Genomic DNA, 20,384 nt, shown 5'->3' with positions numbered 1-20,384 from the left:
AAATCGGCGTTCCCAGAATTCCCTGCGTTACATTTCAAATTTGATGTTTTTTTGTTGAAATAACTATGTTTCTTCTTAGTTTTTTCTTATCAGTTTTGTATATTAGGGTTGTGTGTTACACCTAATGTTGTTAAATGAATGTTTATTGCATTATTTCAGTTTCATGTGTGTTACCATGATAGTGTTTAGTGTTTGTGTGAATGACACTGTGCACCTTCTATATATGTTATTATTTAAAAGCTGCTTGTGATGGGCTTTGGTTCATCATGTGACTTTCTGATCACCACCTGCATTTGGTGGTTATCAGTGTATTACAAAGGTACAAAACAGATTTCAGTACTTCAATAGGTTGGTATATCAACATTATATCAGTTAATGAAATTGCGGTATTTAACTGTAAATTTAAGTTAAAACTGTAAAACCTAAAACGTCGCTACCATATTTTTTACGGTAAAGTTTCGGCAACCACAGCTGTTGGATTTTTACCATAAATACAGAGTTTTTTTTACAGTGTATATAAGAGAAACCTGTGAAATGTATTCATGAAGGATCATGATTTTTACTCATTTGCTTTCACTTTCAAATGGATGTATGGCGATACTCCCTCTGTCACCAATCTAATGATCTCGACTGCTGCATCTAGTAAGATTTATGCATGTAAATGTCATGAAAATAGTTTTTTTTGTTAAGGAAAAAGTTAAGAGAAGTTACTTTTTATTATTACCAGTTTCTCATTTTCCACATAATGTATTGAGGATTTTGGAACAACAGGCTGACATGAGATCACCATGGTAAGATAAGGCGATACTCCCTCTGTCACCAATCTAATGATCTCGACTGCTGCATCTAGTAAGATTTATGCATGTAAATGTCATGAAAATAGTTTTTTTTTGTTAAGGAAAAAGTTAAGAGAAGTTACTTTTTATTATTACCAGTTTCTCATTTTCCACATAATGTATTGAGGATTTTGGAACAACAGGCTGACATGAGATCACCATGGTAAGATAAGTTTCTTTCTTTCTTTCTTTCTTTCTTTCCCAACAGTTATAAGAAAGCCTTTGAAACTACTGTAGCCTATACTAAAACTATAAATAGTCTTGATCTTGACAACCATCTGTGTGCCTGTCCAGTATCCACTAGGTAGAGGCACTGTCTTTCACCCCCTGAAAGTGTAGTAAAGATAAGAGGATTGATTATTGGTTTATGATTAATTGAACACTCGCGAACTCCTGAAAACTTTACTAGCCTACCATTATTAATGAACTGTTCTGTCACACAATAACAACTTTGAAAGCGCAATTTTTGTATTTAAACGGACATTCATAAGCAAACCCATAAAAATAAAGCAACTCATAAAATTACAATGAGGTGAAAGTCAACGTTTCCAAGCGAGTGTTAAGATGTTTTTTTGTGTGTGCATATTTAAAGAAAAAAAAATCTACTTAGAACCCACTGTTACAGCTCTCAGAGCTCTAGTCTTACTCCACGCCTTTTCATCCAAAAGTGAATCACGCGATTATAATCAGAGTGTAAAGAGCCAGCCTCTGTTAAACTACTAAATGTGCAATTTACATCCGAAATAAGCGATAAGAGCAGCTATTAACCCGCCAGGTAAGAGAGCTCATTTCACGCGCTGGGATGTGGGGTTATTTTGGTTGACAGCTGAAGCCCATTACAAATGCGTGCAGCTACAAATTCGCAGACAGATGCGGTAAAGGGGAAATGAATCAGCCCATAAACGCTTTTAAAAAGCGGACTCATTCCGCAGGAAAGCACGGGGTTCAGATTGGCCTGCGAGGGCTGATAGTTTTGATAGAAAGAGTCGATACATTGAACTAAAAGTTGTTTCATATGCTGACAATTATTTCCTGCTCTGTCCGGCTATTCTGGCAAAGGAAGTACAGAGAGGTCGGTTTCGTTGATACTCAATAGGAAACGAAAGTGTTTTGGAATGTGTATTGGGAAATGCATAATTATATAGCATATTAATCGTAAACTTCAGTCTCGTGCAGATGTCTTCACGATGGCAGGCAAACAATAGAAAAGCGTGGCGCATAAAACATGCCCGCAGCCTAGTGAAACGTCCGCAGCTTAAATATATTTGAGCTATTTTAGAATTTCATAAAAATGTTTCTTTTAAAAGGGGGAAATAGTTGAATCTGTTTTCGTATAATCTAAATCCATGTGTATTCATGAAGACCCGAGGCAGAGCTCCTGTTATGCTGTTTGTTAAACTGTGAATTTCTTTGGAGTATTTTTCTATAGATTTTATAAACGGAGCTAAACGTCTCGGGTATTTGTCACTAGAAGTCATGGGTACATTCAGTGTCACTGTGGACAGATGTCGGACAGATTTCAGGTGGATTGAGGAAAAAGAAATCAGATGTTTACATCCCATATGAGATTCACACACAGAAGCCCAGGATTCCAGAGCCCTTTGTTTGTATTTTTAATTAGTGTCTTACTATGACCCAGCACTAACTTAGAGCAGAGTAACCATAAGAATGGAGATGTGCGGCATGTCTTTGCATCTATTTGTTTGTTTTCTGTCCTTAATTCTATGCCCCTTGTTTGAGCAATGAGCAGTAATGATTCTCCTCTTGTGTTGTTATCCAGGTGCACTGCACACTGCTAAGACAAACAAAATTGCTTGAGCATGTTTATGTTAGTGTTGGGTATTTAGCTTAAAGTCACCATTAAATCAAAATTGCATTTTTTTATGGAATATTGCAGTGTTTATTATAAATGATTTATACATGTGCTTTCGCAATCTTTAATAAAAACGTTTGCCACATCCCAATTTGCATGCTATCCATCCTATTTGAAATTAGAATGGGTGTGTCCCAAATCAAGGTATGCAGTGAGTATCCCAGCAGTATTCCAATGGTTTATGAAATTCGGAGTGTAGATCCTTGCACACTCTGATGGCTATAATATTACCCACAACCCATTGCACGATGGATGAGGATTTGGATAGAACAACAGACACAAATAAAAGTATCGAAAAACAACAAACATGATGGATTTGCGTGACCGATGGAGAGTTTTAGATAAAGGGATTTGAGTGATTAATAATATGTAACCTGATAAAAAATACTTATTTAATGTTATCAGTGTTTCATCTGCAACAATATCATTAACTTTTATAAAGATATGTGTGGCCATTAACTTTTGACACATGAGGAGAGTTCTCGGCATGAAAGTTACACGCCCGGCAGATCAACATGCTACTTAATTTCTCTCCAGTACAATAGGAAATTAATTTAAATTAATTTTGGAGGATGTTAATTGTGACAAGATGATTGACAGGACAGTTTAAAAGATGATGGGATGTGTGTAACTAGGAGAGTAGAATTGTATGTCCCAAACTCTATTCTATACTATTCTATTATATACTATTCTGCTACACACTCAAAAGTACACACTTTTTCACAAAAGGAGTACATACTTTTAGGGTGTAGGCAAATTGGGATGCAGCAGCTCAAAGTATCAAGCCCTGGATTCTCAAGCTGCTGCCTGAGATCCAGTGTTCTCATTGACTGGGGCTGCTCTATCTCCTTTGTTCTCCAGCAGAACTTTGTCCAGCAGGCAGCGGCATCGCTCCGCCAGCAGGGCCGGGATGTGCGTTCATTTGCCCAGTTCTTCTGGACCATGGCAAGGGGCCTGGAGTACCCGGATTCAACCCTTAAAGAGGCATTCAATCTCTGCTTGGATGATCCCATACCACAATGGGAGATGGAGCAACTAAGGATCCTAGACTATTGGAACTTTTCCAATTATCTGCATCACCGCAAGGACTGGCAGATCCTTAACCCTCCTGAGGATGTCAGCAGTGACCACCCTGCCCTCCTTCCCTCTTCGAGTCAAGTCCACGATCATCTTCTGACTCCCACTGAGAAACGAAGAGACAGAAGAAAGAGGGCGGCCGGAGTTGTTGCATCTGCCAATGACTCCTCAGTGCTGGCTCCAGCCTCTGAATCGGCTAAACTCACCTTAGTTATACCTGAGTCAACTAAGTCCTCTGAAGCAGTCAAGCTCAAGATAGCTTTGAGATAAATTTCCCAGTCAATCTCTGTTCCTGTGTATGTCAAGTCCGTCCCGATTAAGTCAAGAGTATTAGTGTAAGCGAGATTAGCGGCAACCACGCTGGCAATGCTAGCGGGCTATATGCTAATAGCGGACTCGGAAAGTAAAAAAATAGAGCTAGTGATAACAAGCGCTCTGATTTTTTACAAATTAGGCCTTATCTCTGTGTGTTCTAGCTCTTCATAATGCTTGGCAATGATAGAGCCAATGAATTTTGGGCAGCCAGACTGCCTGTGACTGAGGAGCTGGACTGTGACGCCTCCCCAGAGTGTTTCGTTGTGTGTTTCGTTGTGAAAGCGAAACAACTACAATGCCGGCTGTTCTGACTCACATACTGTAAATAAGTTTTTTATATTTTTTTATATTTAAATATTATATTTAACGCACTGGATAGCTGGCCAATCACAGCACACCTTGCTTTTCAGACCGATGAGCTTTGTAAAAATTGACACGTTTCAGAAAGTCAGGGCATAGAGGAGAAACAATAATGTACAGTATGTGGAAAATAATGTGTTTTTTTAACCTTAAACTGCATAAACACATTTCATTACACCAAATACACAAAATAATGTTATTTTTAGCAACATCATATGACCCCTTTAACCTCCCCTCCCCTTCACAGCGACATCTCTTCTCTGATGAGTCTGACATGCACAAAACTGTGGGACGTTTCAGCCCTTCCAGCAACCAGTCACTCACATAAGATCACAGCCATTAGCAAACGAATCACTTACCGATGGAAAAAATTACATCCCACCAAAGACTGTACATATTCCAAGACGGTGCACTTATATTATTATGAATGTAAGAAAGTGCAATGTGCAATATGGTGGAATAAATCATGCCTTCTAAATAGAGAGCCACACGCCAATCGCCAATAGTAAAGTCATTGTATCACTGCAGCTGAAGTTAGATGCTCTGGTCACTACAGAAACAGACAGCATCCTGAGATGTGTGCTTAGGGTTGCACATGCGCATTGGCTTGACCAACCTGAAATAAGCTTTTTTTAATGCTGACATTTATGGGACTTGGAAGGGCTCATCCCTATGCCCTAATCCCTTCAAAGGGTTTACCCTCCGGAGTGAGAGCTTCGAGGGTTGTAGGGGACCAAACATCTGTTTCTTGAAGTGCCCTTCTGCGTCATCATCACGTGCCCACACGGAGACGCCGTCATCATGCAAAGAATCTGCGCAAAGGATCATGGGAGCCCGAAGTGTCCATCGGTTGTACCCTTCGAAATCCTTCATTCCAAAGGGCCCTTTGAAGTGGCCATTTTTGAGCACTTCGGTATGGAACGACCCTTCAATATGGCGGCCATGATTGTTTTCACTCCGAAGTGCCCTTCGGAGGGCGATATATCCCATTTGGAACGCACAGAGTGTCTGTGCAATCAATCAAGCGTCCCCAACTAAGCAAGCCAAAGGTCAACGAATCAATCTAATCAAGGTCTTGATTAGCTTGTTCAGGTGTGTTTAACTGGGGTTGGAGCTAAACTCTGCAGGACAGTGGCTCTCCAGGAGCAGGATTGGACAACCCATGTCAGATTTTGCTGCTCATTTAAAATATGTTATTTAAATGGGAGTGTGGTAAGCAGTTTTTGAGGTTACAGGAGTTCCACATTGAAGTAGATAGGACTTGGTCTTGAATGCTCAATGGCCACAGAGTGAACCGACATTCATTGAAAGAGACTTTTGCCGCCCTTTATGTTTTCTCATTCAAGAAGCCGTTTCACTTTTTATGTATGTTACAGTTGTGAAGAAAAGGTGATTGCAACTTCTGTTTCATGCCAACTTTAAGCTCATTGACGTTTTTGAACCTGTTCACCAAAAAGATTCATTCAGATTTTTTCACTGATTTATAGAATTTGCAATTAGTCATAATTACCTTTTCATTTGGTGCCAATTTGCGTAATTTGGGCTTCTGCTATTTTTTCATTGACCTTCACTACAGGAAACATGGTTAGCAAGTAGCCTATAGCGTCGCATATAATACATTCCTGCCTCATACAGTCATCAGAATTCCCATCGGGTCACAATGGTAAACCCGCTGGTGTCTGAAAGTGAGTTTTACATTTGAATTGTTATAAATGTCTTATATGTTGATGTTAGCTGGTAGCTTGATATGAAAACATGGGAAATGAGCTGCGGTGCTGACCGTCTCTAACTTGGATAAACTGTGCCTTGTTCATGACCACTCCTCTAGCCCTACTTGGCCTGCTTTGGCCCAAGGTATTCGGCGGGCCGAAAATCCCTGGCTGTTGGCCCTGAGGAAGCCCTGACAAGGGACGATCAAGCCCCGGAAGTGACAGTGGAAACGCTACTGGCCCTAACACGCACTAGTATGCTCAATTTTGGCCTGACAGCGGAAACCCGGCTATTGGTACACCAGTAGGTGACGCAGGGCCGTCCTTAGCTGACGCAGGGCCCAGTGCGAGGTAGGGAGCGGGGCCCCCTTCGGTCCGATTGCGTTCCGAGGGGGTTGGGGGTGTTGCCCCCCTCGGTCCGTTCGCGATCACGTTCCGGGGGGGATGGGGTACACCAGTACGAGGGCACCAGTTGCACCCCCCTAAGGGCGGCACTGAGGTGACGAACATATTTTTTGTCGGTGAGTTGGTGAATCATTAATTCAGCTGATCCTTAAAAAAAAACACTTTCATAAATTGAATGTTAGACTAGGGCTGCACGATAAATCGCATGCGATATTGAACGCGCATCTTGTCAGAAAGCCGGTTCTGTAATCAGTGGTAAATCTCCATCACCTGCAGGCTTTCACATTGAGCAGCATTAACTACACAGAGCCGTTGTTAACTGACGAGCTGCGCAAAAAATTGCGCGAATATGAACGTGGGTTTGCGCAGCTCGTCAGTGAACAATGGCTCTGTGTAGTTAATGCTGCTCAATGTAAAAGCAGTGGAACGTGATGGAGATTTACCGCTGATTACAGAAGCGGCTTTACTGATAAGATGCTCGTTAAATATCGCATGCGATTTATCGTGCAGCCCTATGTTAGACTCAGTTGATCTCTGATTCCAACCTTGTGGCAACAGGCTGGGAATGGGCATTTTTCTGTTCCAGCATGACAATGCCCCTGAGCACAAAGAGAGGTCCATATAGAAATAGTTTACTGAATCTGGAGTAGAACCTTGACTAGTCCGTACAAAGCCCAGAGCTGGACCTCACTGAACACCTTTGGGATGAATTGGAATGCAGACTGCAAGCCAAGGCCCACGAGCCAGCACAGCTTGTCTTCACTGTGTCTGAATTAGAGCAAATCCCTGCTGCCGTGTTCCAACACAGTGGAAAGCCTTAGTTCCCAGAGAAGTGAAAGTGGAAGCTCTAGCAGTCAAGGAAAGAAGATGTTATTATTAATGTCAGTGGTTTGGAAATTCAATGTCAAGCACATGGGTGTAGTGTTCGAGTGTCCACATACTTTTAGCCACATGTTAGTAGTAATCTAATCAATGTGTTTTCAGACTGTTCTACTATCATCCTCAGAGCTCCTCAGGATTTGTTGATTTCTCACTGTGTCTCTCTGTGAAAAGAGACATTAATAAGTCATAGCAGATGAATTATGGATTGAAGTGAATTCAGCCTTGGAAGTTCTATATAAAGGGTGGACTGCTGGATTACATCATTGTGAAATATGTTTATAGAACTTGCATGATTTGAAGTCGATACAGCATTCTTTATTTTTAAAAATAAAAAAGTGTGTTACAGAAATTACTATCAAGTATTTGATTTGTCATCCTATTTTCTTCTTGATATATATTACTGTTTAGAAGTTTGGGGTCTGTATATTTTTTAATGTTTTTGAAAGTCTCTTATGACCACCAAGGCTGCATTTATTTGATCAAAAACATAAATAGTATATTGTAAAATATTATTTCAATTTAACTGTTTTTGTTTTAATATATTTGAAAATGTCATTTATTCCTTTGAAAATCTGAATATTCAGCAGCCATTACTCTAGTCTTCAATGTCACTTGATCTTCAGAAATAATTTTAATATGGACATTTGGTGCTCAAGACACATTTCTTATTATTATCAATGTTGAAAACAGTTGTGCTGCTTAATACTTTTATGGAAAACGCAGTACATGATTCTTTGAAAAGTTCTTTACTTTTGATCAATTTAATACCAAAACAAACAAGACATTTCTTAACCTCTTACATATGGCTTCTGAAGCAATATTTATTTTGTCATCCCTGTCGTTGTTGCGGCACTGGGGGGGGGATGGAAAAGTTGAATCTCCAAAAACTTAGAAATAGCATCCGTTATGATGTGTCAGAGTTATCTCATCATAACTTAAACTAGCAGCCCCTGCTCTGCTAGTTTCCTTCTGATCCAGTACGGCTGCTGCTAACACTGGACAGATGTGCAGCCATTATGGTTCATGTTTTCCTCCATGACAGCTCTTGACTAATCTGTCCCAGCGGGCTCTGCTCTGCACTGTGTTACATACAAAACACTACCTAATGTATGCGTTATTATTTGACACAAACTGCCTGTTTCAGTGCTTGCTGTTCAGTCATATTCATGCTAGTATTTTGGTTAGCTAAGGCATTGTTCCCCAAAGTTTAGCTTCCATCTTAGAAGTTGACAGGGGTTTGTATGCTGTTTTTATTTCATGCGCACATCATCTGCCTGAGTGGTTTTAATCAGTAGGTCACTGCAGCAGTGGATGTTCTTCGTTCTCTGGAATCAGATTCATTCTCTCTCTCTCCCTCTCACATTTTCTCTCTGTCTGATCAATTCAGCAGGCTTTAAGGTGACCTTTGTGGAGGAATGTTGGTATGTTTGGCCCTCTGCATTTGTTCAGTCATCAAAAAGGTGGTTCAATACAGCAGACAGTCACTCAATAGGCCCCCGTTGCATTGCACAGACTGTGTTTCACAGGGCAATCTGAGACTCTGTGGCTTTCTTTATGAAATATCTCTATGGATTTCTTCCTTGTCAGGGTTGGGTTTAAAGATTCAGCCCTGAATATTGTTGCACAAAGGAAGAAATTGGTTTTCTTTGGCCTTGTGGTTAGTACATATTCTTGGACAAATGGTGCTGTGGTTCTCATGCAGGCAGTGCAGGTTTGAATATGGCTTGCATTTGCCGATACTCTTCTTGCCCTCTTTTCGTACTCTATTCTTTTTCTGCATGTATCATTTACAAAGATGGCAAAAAAGTGTTGACTTGGCAGTTAGTGCATGTGCTCCACAACATTGAGCTTTGGTTCTCATGTGGGCAACATCCATTCAAATTTGGCTTGTACATAAGACTTTACAGTTATTTAAAATAAAACCGATATCGCGATATGGCTAGTTAAATATATGCACTGCATGTTTTGAAGTGAAACGTGGCACTGAGTTCATTTAAATGCGAGCAGCATTCTCCATATAGCTTGGATTTGGGAACATAACATGCACCAGCCATCTTTTCAAGCTTGTAATAAGCACTTATAAACCAGCTGTTGTCAACAACAACAACAACAAAAGCTTTAGGGACTCCCTGTGTCCCCCACCCCCCCCAAATAAAAGCTGGTTGGTTTAATGTTTTAAAATGAAAAACATAAAATGCCATAAATATTAATATTTTAAAATACAATTATTTTTATTGTTACTATATTATTATTATTATCATATATTTTATTATATTATTATATGTATACAACGTATACAATTAATATATAATTTATATTTTTATATATAATTTTTATATGAAAGTGAAATATTACAATAGTAAAATTCATTATTTTGTTCAATATGTTTGTTTAATAATAATAATAATAATATTATAATTTATAATAATAACCCATTAATAATTAATAGAAATATAACATATAATCCATTGTTGTCTAAATAAATGTGGCTAACAGACCACAAATAAAATGAAAATGACTTTAGATGGGCGTCAGTGTATTATCCATAAATGACATTTTCCAGCACAACATCCAACATATGGCTTGTTTTTAGAGCTCATTGTGTCATTTTAAAACCCTGATTTGCTTACATATACATTAGGGATGTGCATCTCATGACTGAGGCCGATACGATACGCATCTCGATGCATAGCCAACGATACGATACATTAAAGATACATATGAAGCAGCTACCGATGCGATACGATTCACCCGTTACGATGCAGTGCGATCCGATTTCGATTCGATTCAACATAATGCGATTCAATGCAATACGATGCAATTGAAAAAATATTATCACTTTTAATGCCTCAAGGCCTGTTTCATAAAACAAGTTCACCAAATAAGCCAGGCTTATTTCAGTTAGTCTGACTCATTGTCAAATGATTTGGTTCCATAAAGCAAATTTAACATAGATCAACTTCAGTCACTTTTGCAACTTATGCTGGGAAACTAACCTGGTCTAAAGCAGGTTAACTATCAGACTAAGCTGAGTTCCTCTAACACTGACCAATAGGAACGCTATTATTTGACTTTTTTTGACCTTTTCACAGTTTCTAGCCAAGCAGAAAGGCTCTCTGGTTTTATGACAGCTGTACCTTTGCAGAACAGATAGCAGAACATTAGAACATTACAATCTAAAATTGCTCTTTAAAGCATTAAAATTACTAAATTAAAAGTTAAAATTACTGAATTAAAATGAAAATAAATAATAAAGAAAATGACTTCTAAACTGCTATAAGAAACACACATTAACTCATTTGAGCGTAGTAATTAGTACTGAACTAGCTTACATTTGATTTACTCATTACAATAGTTCCTTATACAATAGTCCTTTGATCCATGATCGACATTAAGGGCTGCTTAAGTATAAGCATGCATAAATTAGTGAGATTGTGTTTATGGAACCGCTTTAGCCCCGATTGATTTGTTAGGTTATTTCAAGTCAGGTTTTGGACTTTAATCCCATTTTTTTCTTGGGTCTCCGTGGTGTTGTGATGAGATGAACGCGCTTGACAAACAAATACATAGATCACAGATTATTGGTCACTTTCTAAATAATAGAAGTATAACGCATCCACTAGTAATTATATATAAATAAATCGTTTTTTACCGATGCAAATATGTTAGAAACGATGCATCGCGATACAAATGCCGACTTGTAGCCGATACACACTTTTTCAACCGATGCATCGCATCGTTAACTTTTTATGCTGATGCACCGAGCGAATCGGGGAATCTTCCCACACCTAATATACATAAATAAAAGCTCACGGAGTCCAGTAATTGTAGTATTACAAATCATTATATTGTGGTTTGTGTGTTAATTTGTTAATCGCCGCTTCTCAGCAGATTGTGGACTGAAACGCAGACAAGGGACAGATGATAAAAGATGGCAGGGAGCTGTCTAAACACACCAGTCCCTGTCAGCGCAGATGGAGGCTGAATGGCAGACTGAAAGAGGAAAGGGATTTTCTTGGCTTTAAAATCTTTCTTTTCTTGGCAGAGCTCTCTCTTTGCTGGTTGTGAAAGTCCAGGGACGGAAAATTGGCTTGTCTGACGCACAGATGGTCTAAGGCTCGGTCTACACATCCACACACACACACACACAGGTTTGTTTTTGTGAAAAATGGGGACATCCCATTGGCGTAATGGTTTTTATACTGTACAGACCGTATATTCTATTGCCCTACACCAACCCTACACCTAAACCTACCCCTTACAGGAAACTTTGTGCTATTTCAGATTTTCAGTACACTCCATTCTGTGTGATTTATAAGCGTTTTGAAAAGTGGGAACATGGGGTAATGTCCTGAAAAGTCACCTTCTCCTTGTAATACCTATGTCATACCTTTGTCATTATACAAATTTATGTCCTCATTTGTCACAAAAATGCACACACACACACACACACACACACACACACACACACACACACACACACACAAACACACACACACACACAACTTTGAGTTTTTGGTACACAGTTTAAGTTCTCCCCTCCTTTCTCTCTCCTCCCTTGTTTGCCAGTAATGTTTGTCAGCTAATCTGGTCATCGAATGGGTATTACACAAGCGTGTCTGTCAAAATTACGCTCATACTGTCATGTAAGTTGACCTCACACCACAAAAGTTTGACCTCTGAGTACGTGTGTTTGAAAAAGTGTCGACACTGTCACTGCATTCTGCATGTGAACATATGGAGAGGGAGCAGATCATGAATATGCACACACATGCACATGGTGAGCGTGTGAAGGCCTTGTCTCAGATTTTAGATGACACCGTGACACTATGTTGCCAGGCAGCTTTTTATGCACACCTGTACTATCTTTATTAATTTGTTTTCCCAGCAGAAAGACATGTGAGGTCCCAGCTGACACTATTTTCAAGGGGCTATTCTTGAGTATAAAGAGTGTTACATTTCTGAGAAAAAAAGATAGTATAAAGCATATGTTTTTATGGTAATTGTGATGTAAATCTGTCCTTAATCTTATTAAAATAGTTTCGTGTGTCTGTATGTACTGAGGTGAGCCATTTGGACCAGTCAAGGATGAATGGCCACAATTGCGGTCATTGGTTTTTGTGAAAAAGCGTCTCTCCTGTCACCACACATATAGTGATGAAGACAAACTTGAATTGATTGCATAACATTTTAACAGGTTTCAGGTAGGGATGCACCGATATGAAAATTTTGGCCGATACCGATAACCGATTAAAAAAAATTAAGTATTTGTAATTAAGAAATTGTAATTTTAGCTTTAAAATACACGATTTTGTGTTTACACATGAACCTATTTTTTCAGTGTTGCCTGTTCTGTATTTTCTTTTTACCTTTTGTAGTTTTATTTCTGAAGGATCGTGTGACACTGAAGACCGCACTCAGTTAAATTACCTTTCTAAAATATATTCACGTATATATTTTTACATTTCAAGTGTTTTATTTTGATTGTATTTATTTTAAAATGAGTTAATTAATTAGTTTAATTCAACATTTTTATGATTTAAGTAATTATTTGCATTCATCAACTCACAAACCCCTCAGGTCTTTCATGAACCCCAGTTTGGGAAATCCGGGCATACTATAATGTTTTGTACACTTAATAATGTCGATAAAACATAGAATAGATTTTCTTACAAGTTACATCAAAAGTAAACTAATCAAAAAGTAGTCGGAATACATTATCGAATATCGAATATGTAATCCAGTAGATTACATTAGAATACCGTCATGTAATTTGTAATCAGTAATGGACTACTAAATGTAAGTAATCTGCCCAGCACTGTTCATATGACTGGTGCATTATTCCAAGCCTTCTGAATCCTTTTTGCAAAGAAAATAAAGTTGTTAGCGCATACAGTCTCTCATAATGGATTGTGATATAGCAATTTTGACAACAGCAATTTTGCTGTCATTGAAATGAAAACATCCTGCAAAGTTTTAAATCTGAAAGTGCACTGTGTATAAAGTGATTGTCTCTCAAAAGAAAGAGTCGATTCTGAATCATTAAACGAGTCGTTTTTAAAACGAATCCCAAGCCGTTTCATGTTGCTGTCAACATGAAACATTAGCATATTGCCCGCCCACTTGTTGGTCTTTTCGCATTGGTCTGAATGAAAATGCAAATTCATTTTTTGCCACTAGGTACCGCTTTTAGAGCAGTAAAATAGCGGTTTCCCCGGTAACGCAAAGCAGCACTGCGCTCACAAACGCTGCTTTATCAGGCATTACAGGCATGATGAAATAAAAATGAGACCAATCGGACCAATCACCGCAGATTAGCGTCATGCAAAGAACGGGTTTGGACAAATTAATTGTTAAAGGAATCGTTTGGGAGTCGTTGAGTAAGTAAGGTAAAAATAAATGCATATTATAAGACAATGAAAGTGTTTTTTGAACTTGCATGCATGTCAACCTGTTGTTGGGGACCCCCAAAATCAAAATATGAACCTTTCATTACCCATAATAGGGGCACTTTAAAAGAAGAAAAAAAACCCCACATGCATGAATGAATTGTTCATAGTAAGATCAATATTTGCATGTATTTTCACTTTGTGATGACTTTAAGTGTAATGGTGAAAAGGAAGATTATCAGTACATAAATTTGTGTATAAATTTTGTTCTTCACACAAAAGTATCATATGGACCTGGAAAATTGCATTAATCACTTTTATGGTGCTTTATTGTCCTGTTTTTATTTCTATTGACTGAAGTGAGTTTTAAGTAGAAAAGGTCAAGGAATCAACAGGCACTAAATGTGAGAGGCGTGTGCTAAAAATGGCAGGTTGGTGTATTTGTCATGGTAAAGTGCGGTGACAATAAAGGTTACCTTAAGACTAGGGGGTGATGCGGGTGAAGTGATTTTGCTGGAAACTTTGCTCATGTGCATTGCAGTTTTGTGTGGGTGTGTGATGTGACACATTAGTGATTAATGTAGGCTTAAACATTCATTTCCTCTGTTATCGTTCTATTTTTAAATAGATTTACATTTACATTGACATTTAGCAGACGCTTTTATCCAAAGCGTTTTTTTGGAACTTATGAGGTCATGTTTTAAAAGAGCAGCATAAATAATCTTTTTAAAACATCTCTGTGTCCTACAGAAGAATTCCACACAAATTTAGAACAACATGAGGAGGATGAGTAAATAATGACAGATGATGAATGATTTTTGGTTTACTTTTAGGGGAGCTATTCCTATACCCTTTTCAGGAAAAGTGCTTATTTCAGGCAAAAGCTATATTTGGGAAGCATTATGGGTACGATGCTCTAAAATCTGCCTCCTTGCATTATGTGGTTTGTATCTGGTTGCCTCGATGAAAATGATTCAGCTCAGAAGCAGTGATTTTCTGGGACATAATGATAAAATGAAAGAATCCTGGTCTCCACTCCACTAGTTTACTGATGTTGTGCTGCTTGTCAGTGGCACTCAGGGCACGTGGGTCTAGCTGTATTTATTTTATGTGCCCTTAGAGCCAACATCTGTGAATAATGTTTGAAAAGCAGGCAGAAATTTCAGCTCTCTGTTGTGGTTTGCATGGCCTGAATTGAAGTTGACTCCCAACTGATCTTACTGTGAACAATTGACCCTTTCTGTCTCACAGACTGCAGATTGCCATGAATGGTTGGCATCACATTCACTTTTGCACAGAACATACAGTAAGTGAAAGAAATGGGAATACTTAAGCTATAGAACCGAAACTCCTTCCTTCCTCTCTTTCTTTTCAGTATTGAGTGGGACCGCATATAGAAGACAAGTAGTATAGTCGTTTATGGACTCTGTGTGGCAGATGTACATCTACGTTGGCATTGTTGTCTGCTAAAATCAAACACCTAATCTGTCGACTCTTTAAATCTCTTTTACGCTTTAGTTTCTCTCGTTGGCATTCATTTCTTTCACATTTTCCTGACATTCATTTCTCCCCCTCAACTTTTTGCATTGCTTGTCATTTGCATTTCCTGTGAATGTGTGTACTGTGGTATTGACAAATGTGAAATAAGAGATATTGAGCTTGAATGTGAGGTATTGATTGTGTAGAGCAGTGGTCTGGTTTTTATTTCTATTGACTGAAGTGAGTTTTAAGTAGAAAAGGTCAAGGAATCAACAGGCACTAAATGTGAGAGGCGCAAAGAAAAACAAGTAGATAGAATAGAAAAAATAGAAAGCTAGTGTCTGTTTTTTGTTGTTTTTTTAAATAAAAAAAGAAGATAAATATAGATAAAGTAGAATTAAAATAGAATAGAAAGAGTTAGAGGGTCAAATAAAGGTGGAACAGATGTGTTTTTAGTCGTTTCTTGAAGATGGTTAAGGACTCAGCTGCTGGGATTGAGTTGGGCAGGTCATTCCACCAGGAGGGAACAGTTAATGAAAAAGTCTGTGAAAGTGATTTTGTGCCTCTTTGAGATGGCACTATAATACGCCGTTCACTTGCAGAACGCAAGCTTCTAGAGAGCACATAACTCTGAAGTAATGAATTTAGGTAAATGGGTGCAGAGCCAGTGGTGGTTTTGTAGGCAAACATTAATGCCTTGAATTTAATGCGAGCAGCTAGCCCGTGCAAATTGATGAACAGAGGTGTGACATGCGTTCTTGTCGACTCATTAAAGATTAATCTTGCAGCGGCATTTTGGATTAATTGTAGAGGTTTGATAGAAGTGGCTGGAAGACCTGCCAAGAGAGCATTGCAATAGTCCAGCCTGGATAGAACAAGAGCTTGAACAAGTAGTTGTGCTGCATGTTCTGAAAGAAAGGGCCTGGTCTTCAAATAGATGACCACATTATAGATTTTAATGACTAATGAAATACCCACAGTGTGTCTATTTATATACAGATGAGGTATTAGTTTAAAAAAAAAAAACGTATTAAAGATATACTTTATTTTACACCAGCAGTTATACATCAAGCTCTCCTGCGGTTTATTCTTGATCTGTAGCATGACAACTTGACTCCAAATATGCATAGTTCCATACTATAGGGGAAAAACAGTGAAAGAGTACAGAACATATATGAATTCACAATATAACAGTAGGTTTAAATGACTAAAAATGGCTTATTTTTTTGTGAGTTGGTTTAAAAAATGCAAAAGATTAAATGATAAAAAAGTACAATAGAATAATCTAAGACATTGAAAACAAAACACATACTAAAAAGCCAGATATAGGCCTATATTATAAATAATTTACTTCCAAGTAAATATTTTAGGTTAAATTATTTCAGCTGTACGCAGCTCATTAAAAAGTGTCATTAGAGGTTTTACCGCACAGGTTACGTGTTTGACTGTGTGTGTGTGTGTGTGTGTGTGTGTGTGTGAGCGAGCAAGAGAGAGAGAGAGGTGTGTATTTCCCTCTCCCCCTCCGAACCCAATTTCACTCTACACGTCGTCTCCGTGATCTTCACCAGCAGTGCTCGTTACCAAGACAATCACGGATAACGAGGCTCGTCGTTCCGTCCCCGTGTCTCCTGTTACCGGAGTCTCGGGAATGTCGAATCCCAGGAAAGACTTTGACGTGAAACAGATCTTGCGCATCCGTTGGCGATGGTTCGGCCACCCCACGTCTCCTCCTTCTCCCGGTAACCAGCCTTCGGGAGATCTCTTCAGCAGCAGCGGTGGTAAGAGCCGGGGGACCGGAGGCTCCTCATCAGGCGGTGATCAGCCTTCCCTCGGCGGCTGCAGCAATTCCAGCGCCGCCGCCGGTGCCAGTTCGTGTAACGGCAACTCTTCCTCCAACACAAACAACAATCGAAAGTTTGGAGATTCGGATCCAAATAGCGGGCACTCAGCAGCGGCAGCGGTGGTAGTTACTGCCTCCGCGTGTCCTCGGTCCATGAGCCAGCAGGAGTGCCGGAGCTCCCCGCCGGCGCCTTGGGTCTTCCCGGCTCACTCGCGCTCCAGCGAGAGCCTGGAGCCGCTCCTGCAGCTGAAGCAGCAGCAGCAGAAGCAGAAGCAGAAGCAGCAGTCCACGCGTGTAAAAGATGCCCCTGGCCCTGGAGACGAGGAGAACAACAATAACGTGGAGTCTGACTCCAGCTCGTGCAGGTATGGGAAGCATTACTGGTGTGGTTCCAGTCGAGCACAGCAGGGCGCTTGTACTGAGCTGCTACCACTTCACAACAGATGTATCGCCAGCTGTTTTCTATTCAGATTAAACTATGTTACCACAAGCCCTCCCTTTTGTTTCCTCACACTCTCTCTGTATGATAAACAGTGCATATGGTATATTCAAATAATTAACTGAATGACAAAAACAAATATTTAATATTAGGTAAATGTTTAACTTTTAAACACTCATAAACAGACACGAATGCGCTTGGATTTATTTATAATCTAGTATCAGAGATTACAGTCTGTTTTATATCAATTGTGCTGTTATATGTTGGAGAAATGGTCATTATGTTGAATACAGCTCACTAAAGTATGAATTTGATGCGAGATAACGTCAATTGATATGTTTTTTACATGTTCTGCAGTGTGACATAATTATTTAATAAATATTTAGCATGAAGCTTTTACGACCTCATATTAATTGAGAGATTACATGCAGTGTTTGTACTTATACAAATTAATTTGTCACACTGCAGGATAATGTAACGAGCTAGTGATGGCAAAAAGGATTATTTGAAATATCGCAAAAGCAAATCTTTATCAGTTATCGGAAGAATTGCACCACACCTCTGGTTTAGGAGGTTGAATTGACAACAGCGGTCATATATTTCATAGCTTATTGTGTATGTCTTATCGGATGTGTTATTGGGTGTGGTGTTACTAGCTCAACTAAAAATTACAATTCTGTCATCATTTACTCAGTATCCACCATTCCAAACCTGAACGAGTTCCTCTGCAGAACACAAAATATATATTTTTAAAGGGGTCATATGATGCGATTTCAATTGTTCCTTTCTCTTTGGAGTGTTACAAGCTCTTGGTGCATAAAGAAGATCTGTAAAGTTGCAAAGACTAAAGTCTCAAATCCAAAGAGATATTCTTTATAAAAGTTAAGAGTCAGCCACGCCCCCCTAAAACAGCTCGTTCTATCACACCCCACATGTCTACGTCACTGTGTGGGAAGATTTGCATAACGCCGCCCAAATGTTCACGCAAAGAAAGAAGGCGTAACTTTTATTCTCGCCGGAGTCTCGGGAATGTCGAATCCCAGGAAAGACTTTGACGTGAAACAGATCTTGCGCATCCGTTGGCGATGGTTCGGCCACCCCACGTCTCCTCCTTCTCCCGGTAACCAGCCTTCGGGAGATCTCTTCAGCAGCAGCGGTGGTAAGAGCCGGGGGACCGGAGGCTCCTCATCAGGCGGTGATCAGCCTTCCCTCGGCGGCTGCAGCAATTCCAGCGCCGCCGCCGGTGCCAGTTCGTGTAACGGCAACTCTTCCTCCAACACAAACAACAATCGAAAGTTTGGAGATTCGGATCCAAATAGCGGGCACTCAGCAGCGGCAGCGGTGGTAGTTACTGCCTCCGCGTGTCCTCGGTCCATGAGCCAGCAGGAGTGCCGGAGCTCCCCGCCGGCGCCTTGGGTCTTCCCGGCTCACTCGCGCTCCAGCGAGAGCCTGGAGCCGCTCCTGCAGCTGAAGCAGCAGCAGCAGAAGCAGAAGCAGAAGCAGCAGTCCACGCGTGTAAAAGATGCCCCTGGCCCTGGAGACGAGGAGAACAACAATAACGTGGAGTCTGACTCCAGCTCGTGCAGGTATGGGAAGCATTACTGGTGTGGTTCCAGTCGAGCACAGCAGGGCGCTTGTACTGAGCTGCTACCACTTCACAACAGATGTATCGCCAGCTGTTTTCTATTCAGATTAAACTATGTTACCACAAGCCCTCCCTTTTGTTTCCTCACACTCTCTCTGTATGATAAACAGTGCATATGGTATATTCAAATAATTAACTGAATGACAAAAACAAATATTTAATATTAGGTAAATGTTTAACTTTTAAACACTCATAAACAGACACGAATGCGCTTGGATTTATTTATAATCTAGTATCAGAGATTACAGTCTGTTTTATATCAATTGTGCTGTTATATGTTGGAGAAATGGTCATTATGTTGAATACAGCTCACTAAAGTATGAATTTGATGCGAGATAACGTCAATTGATATGTTTTTTACATGTTCTGCAGTGTGACATAATTATTTAATAAATATTTAGCATGAAGCTTTTACGACCTCATATTAATTGAGAGATTACATGCAGTGTTTGTACTTATACAAATTAATTTGTCACACTGCAGGATAATGTAACGAGCTAGTGATGGCAAAAAGGATTATTTGAAATATCGCAAAAGCAAATCTTTATCAGTTATCGGAAGAATTGCACCACACCTCTGGTTTAGGAGGTTGAATTGACAACAGCGGTTCATAGCTTCATAGCTTATTGTGTATGTCTTATCGGATGTGTTATTGGGTGTGGTGTTACTAGCTCAACTAAAAATTACCATCATTTACCACACCTACAGACATCACATTCACACTTAACCCAGGTACTGATAGCATGAACAATGACCATCAATTAAAGGGGTCATATGATGCGATTTCAATTGTTCCTTTCTCTTTGGAGTGTTACAAGCTCTTGGTGCATAAAGAAGATCTGTAAAGTTGCAAAGACTAAAGTCTCAAATCCAAAGAGATATTCTTTATAAAAGTTAAGAGTCAGCCACGCCCCCCTAAAACAGCTCGTTCTATCACACCCCACATGTCTACGTCACTGTGTGGGAAGATTTGCATAACGCCGCCCAAATGTTCACGCAAAGAAAGAAGGCGTAACTTTTATTCTCGCTGTAGTATTGTTGCTGCCGCCGCCATGTCGTGAAGTTGCTGTGTTTCGTTGTGAAAGCGAAACTACTTTGTTTGGTCTTCCAAAAGAGGACGATATCGCTTCGTCAT

The 20,384-nt window shown here is 39.6% G+C and overlaps 1 protein-coding gene across 1 annotated transcript in view; it reads left to right on the top strand.

The window, feature by feature from the left end:
• Positions 1-18,633: 18,633 nt before the first annotated feature.
• LOC107591564 (kelch-like protein 5) overlaps positions 18,634-20,384 on the top strand; it is a 30,976-nt gene continuing 29,225 nt past the window's right edge. The window contains exon 1 of the mRNA XM_016280756.1: positions 18,634-19,190. Within this exon, the coding sequence (XP_016136242.1) occupies positions 18,634-19,190 (557 nt within the window). The remainder of the gene's footprint in view (positions 19,191-20,384) is intronic.

Source organism: Sinocyclocheilus grahami, unplaced genomic scaffold (genome assembly GCF_001515645.1).
Source record: "Sinocyclocheilus grahami isolate Dianchi unplaced genomic scaffold, SAMN03320097.WGS_v1.1 scaffold143.1, whole genome shotgun sequence".
NCBI lineage: Eukaryota > Metazoa > Chordata > Actinopteri > Cypriniformes > Cyprinidae > Sinocyclocheilus > Sinocyclocheilus grahami.
The sequence above is the reverse complement of the archived record's forward strand: the minus strand, read 5'-3'. Positions and strand labels throughout refer to the sequence as shown.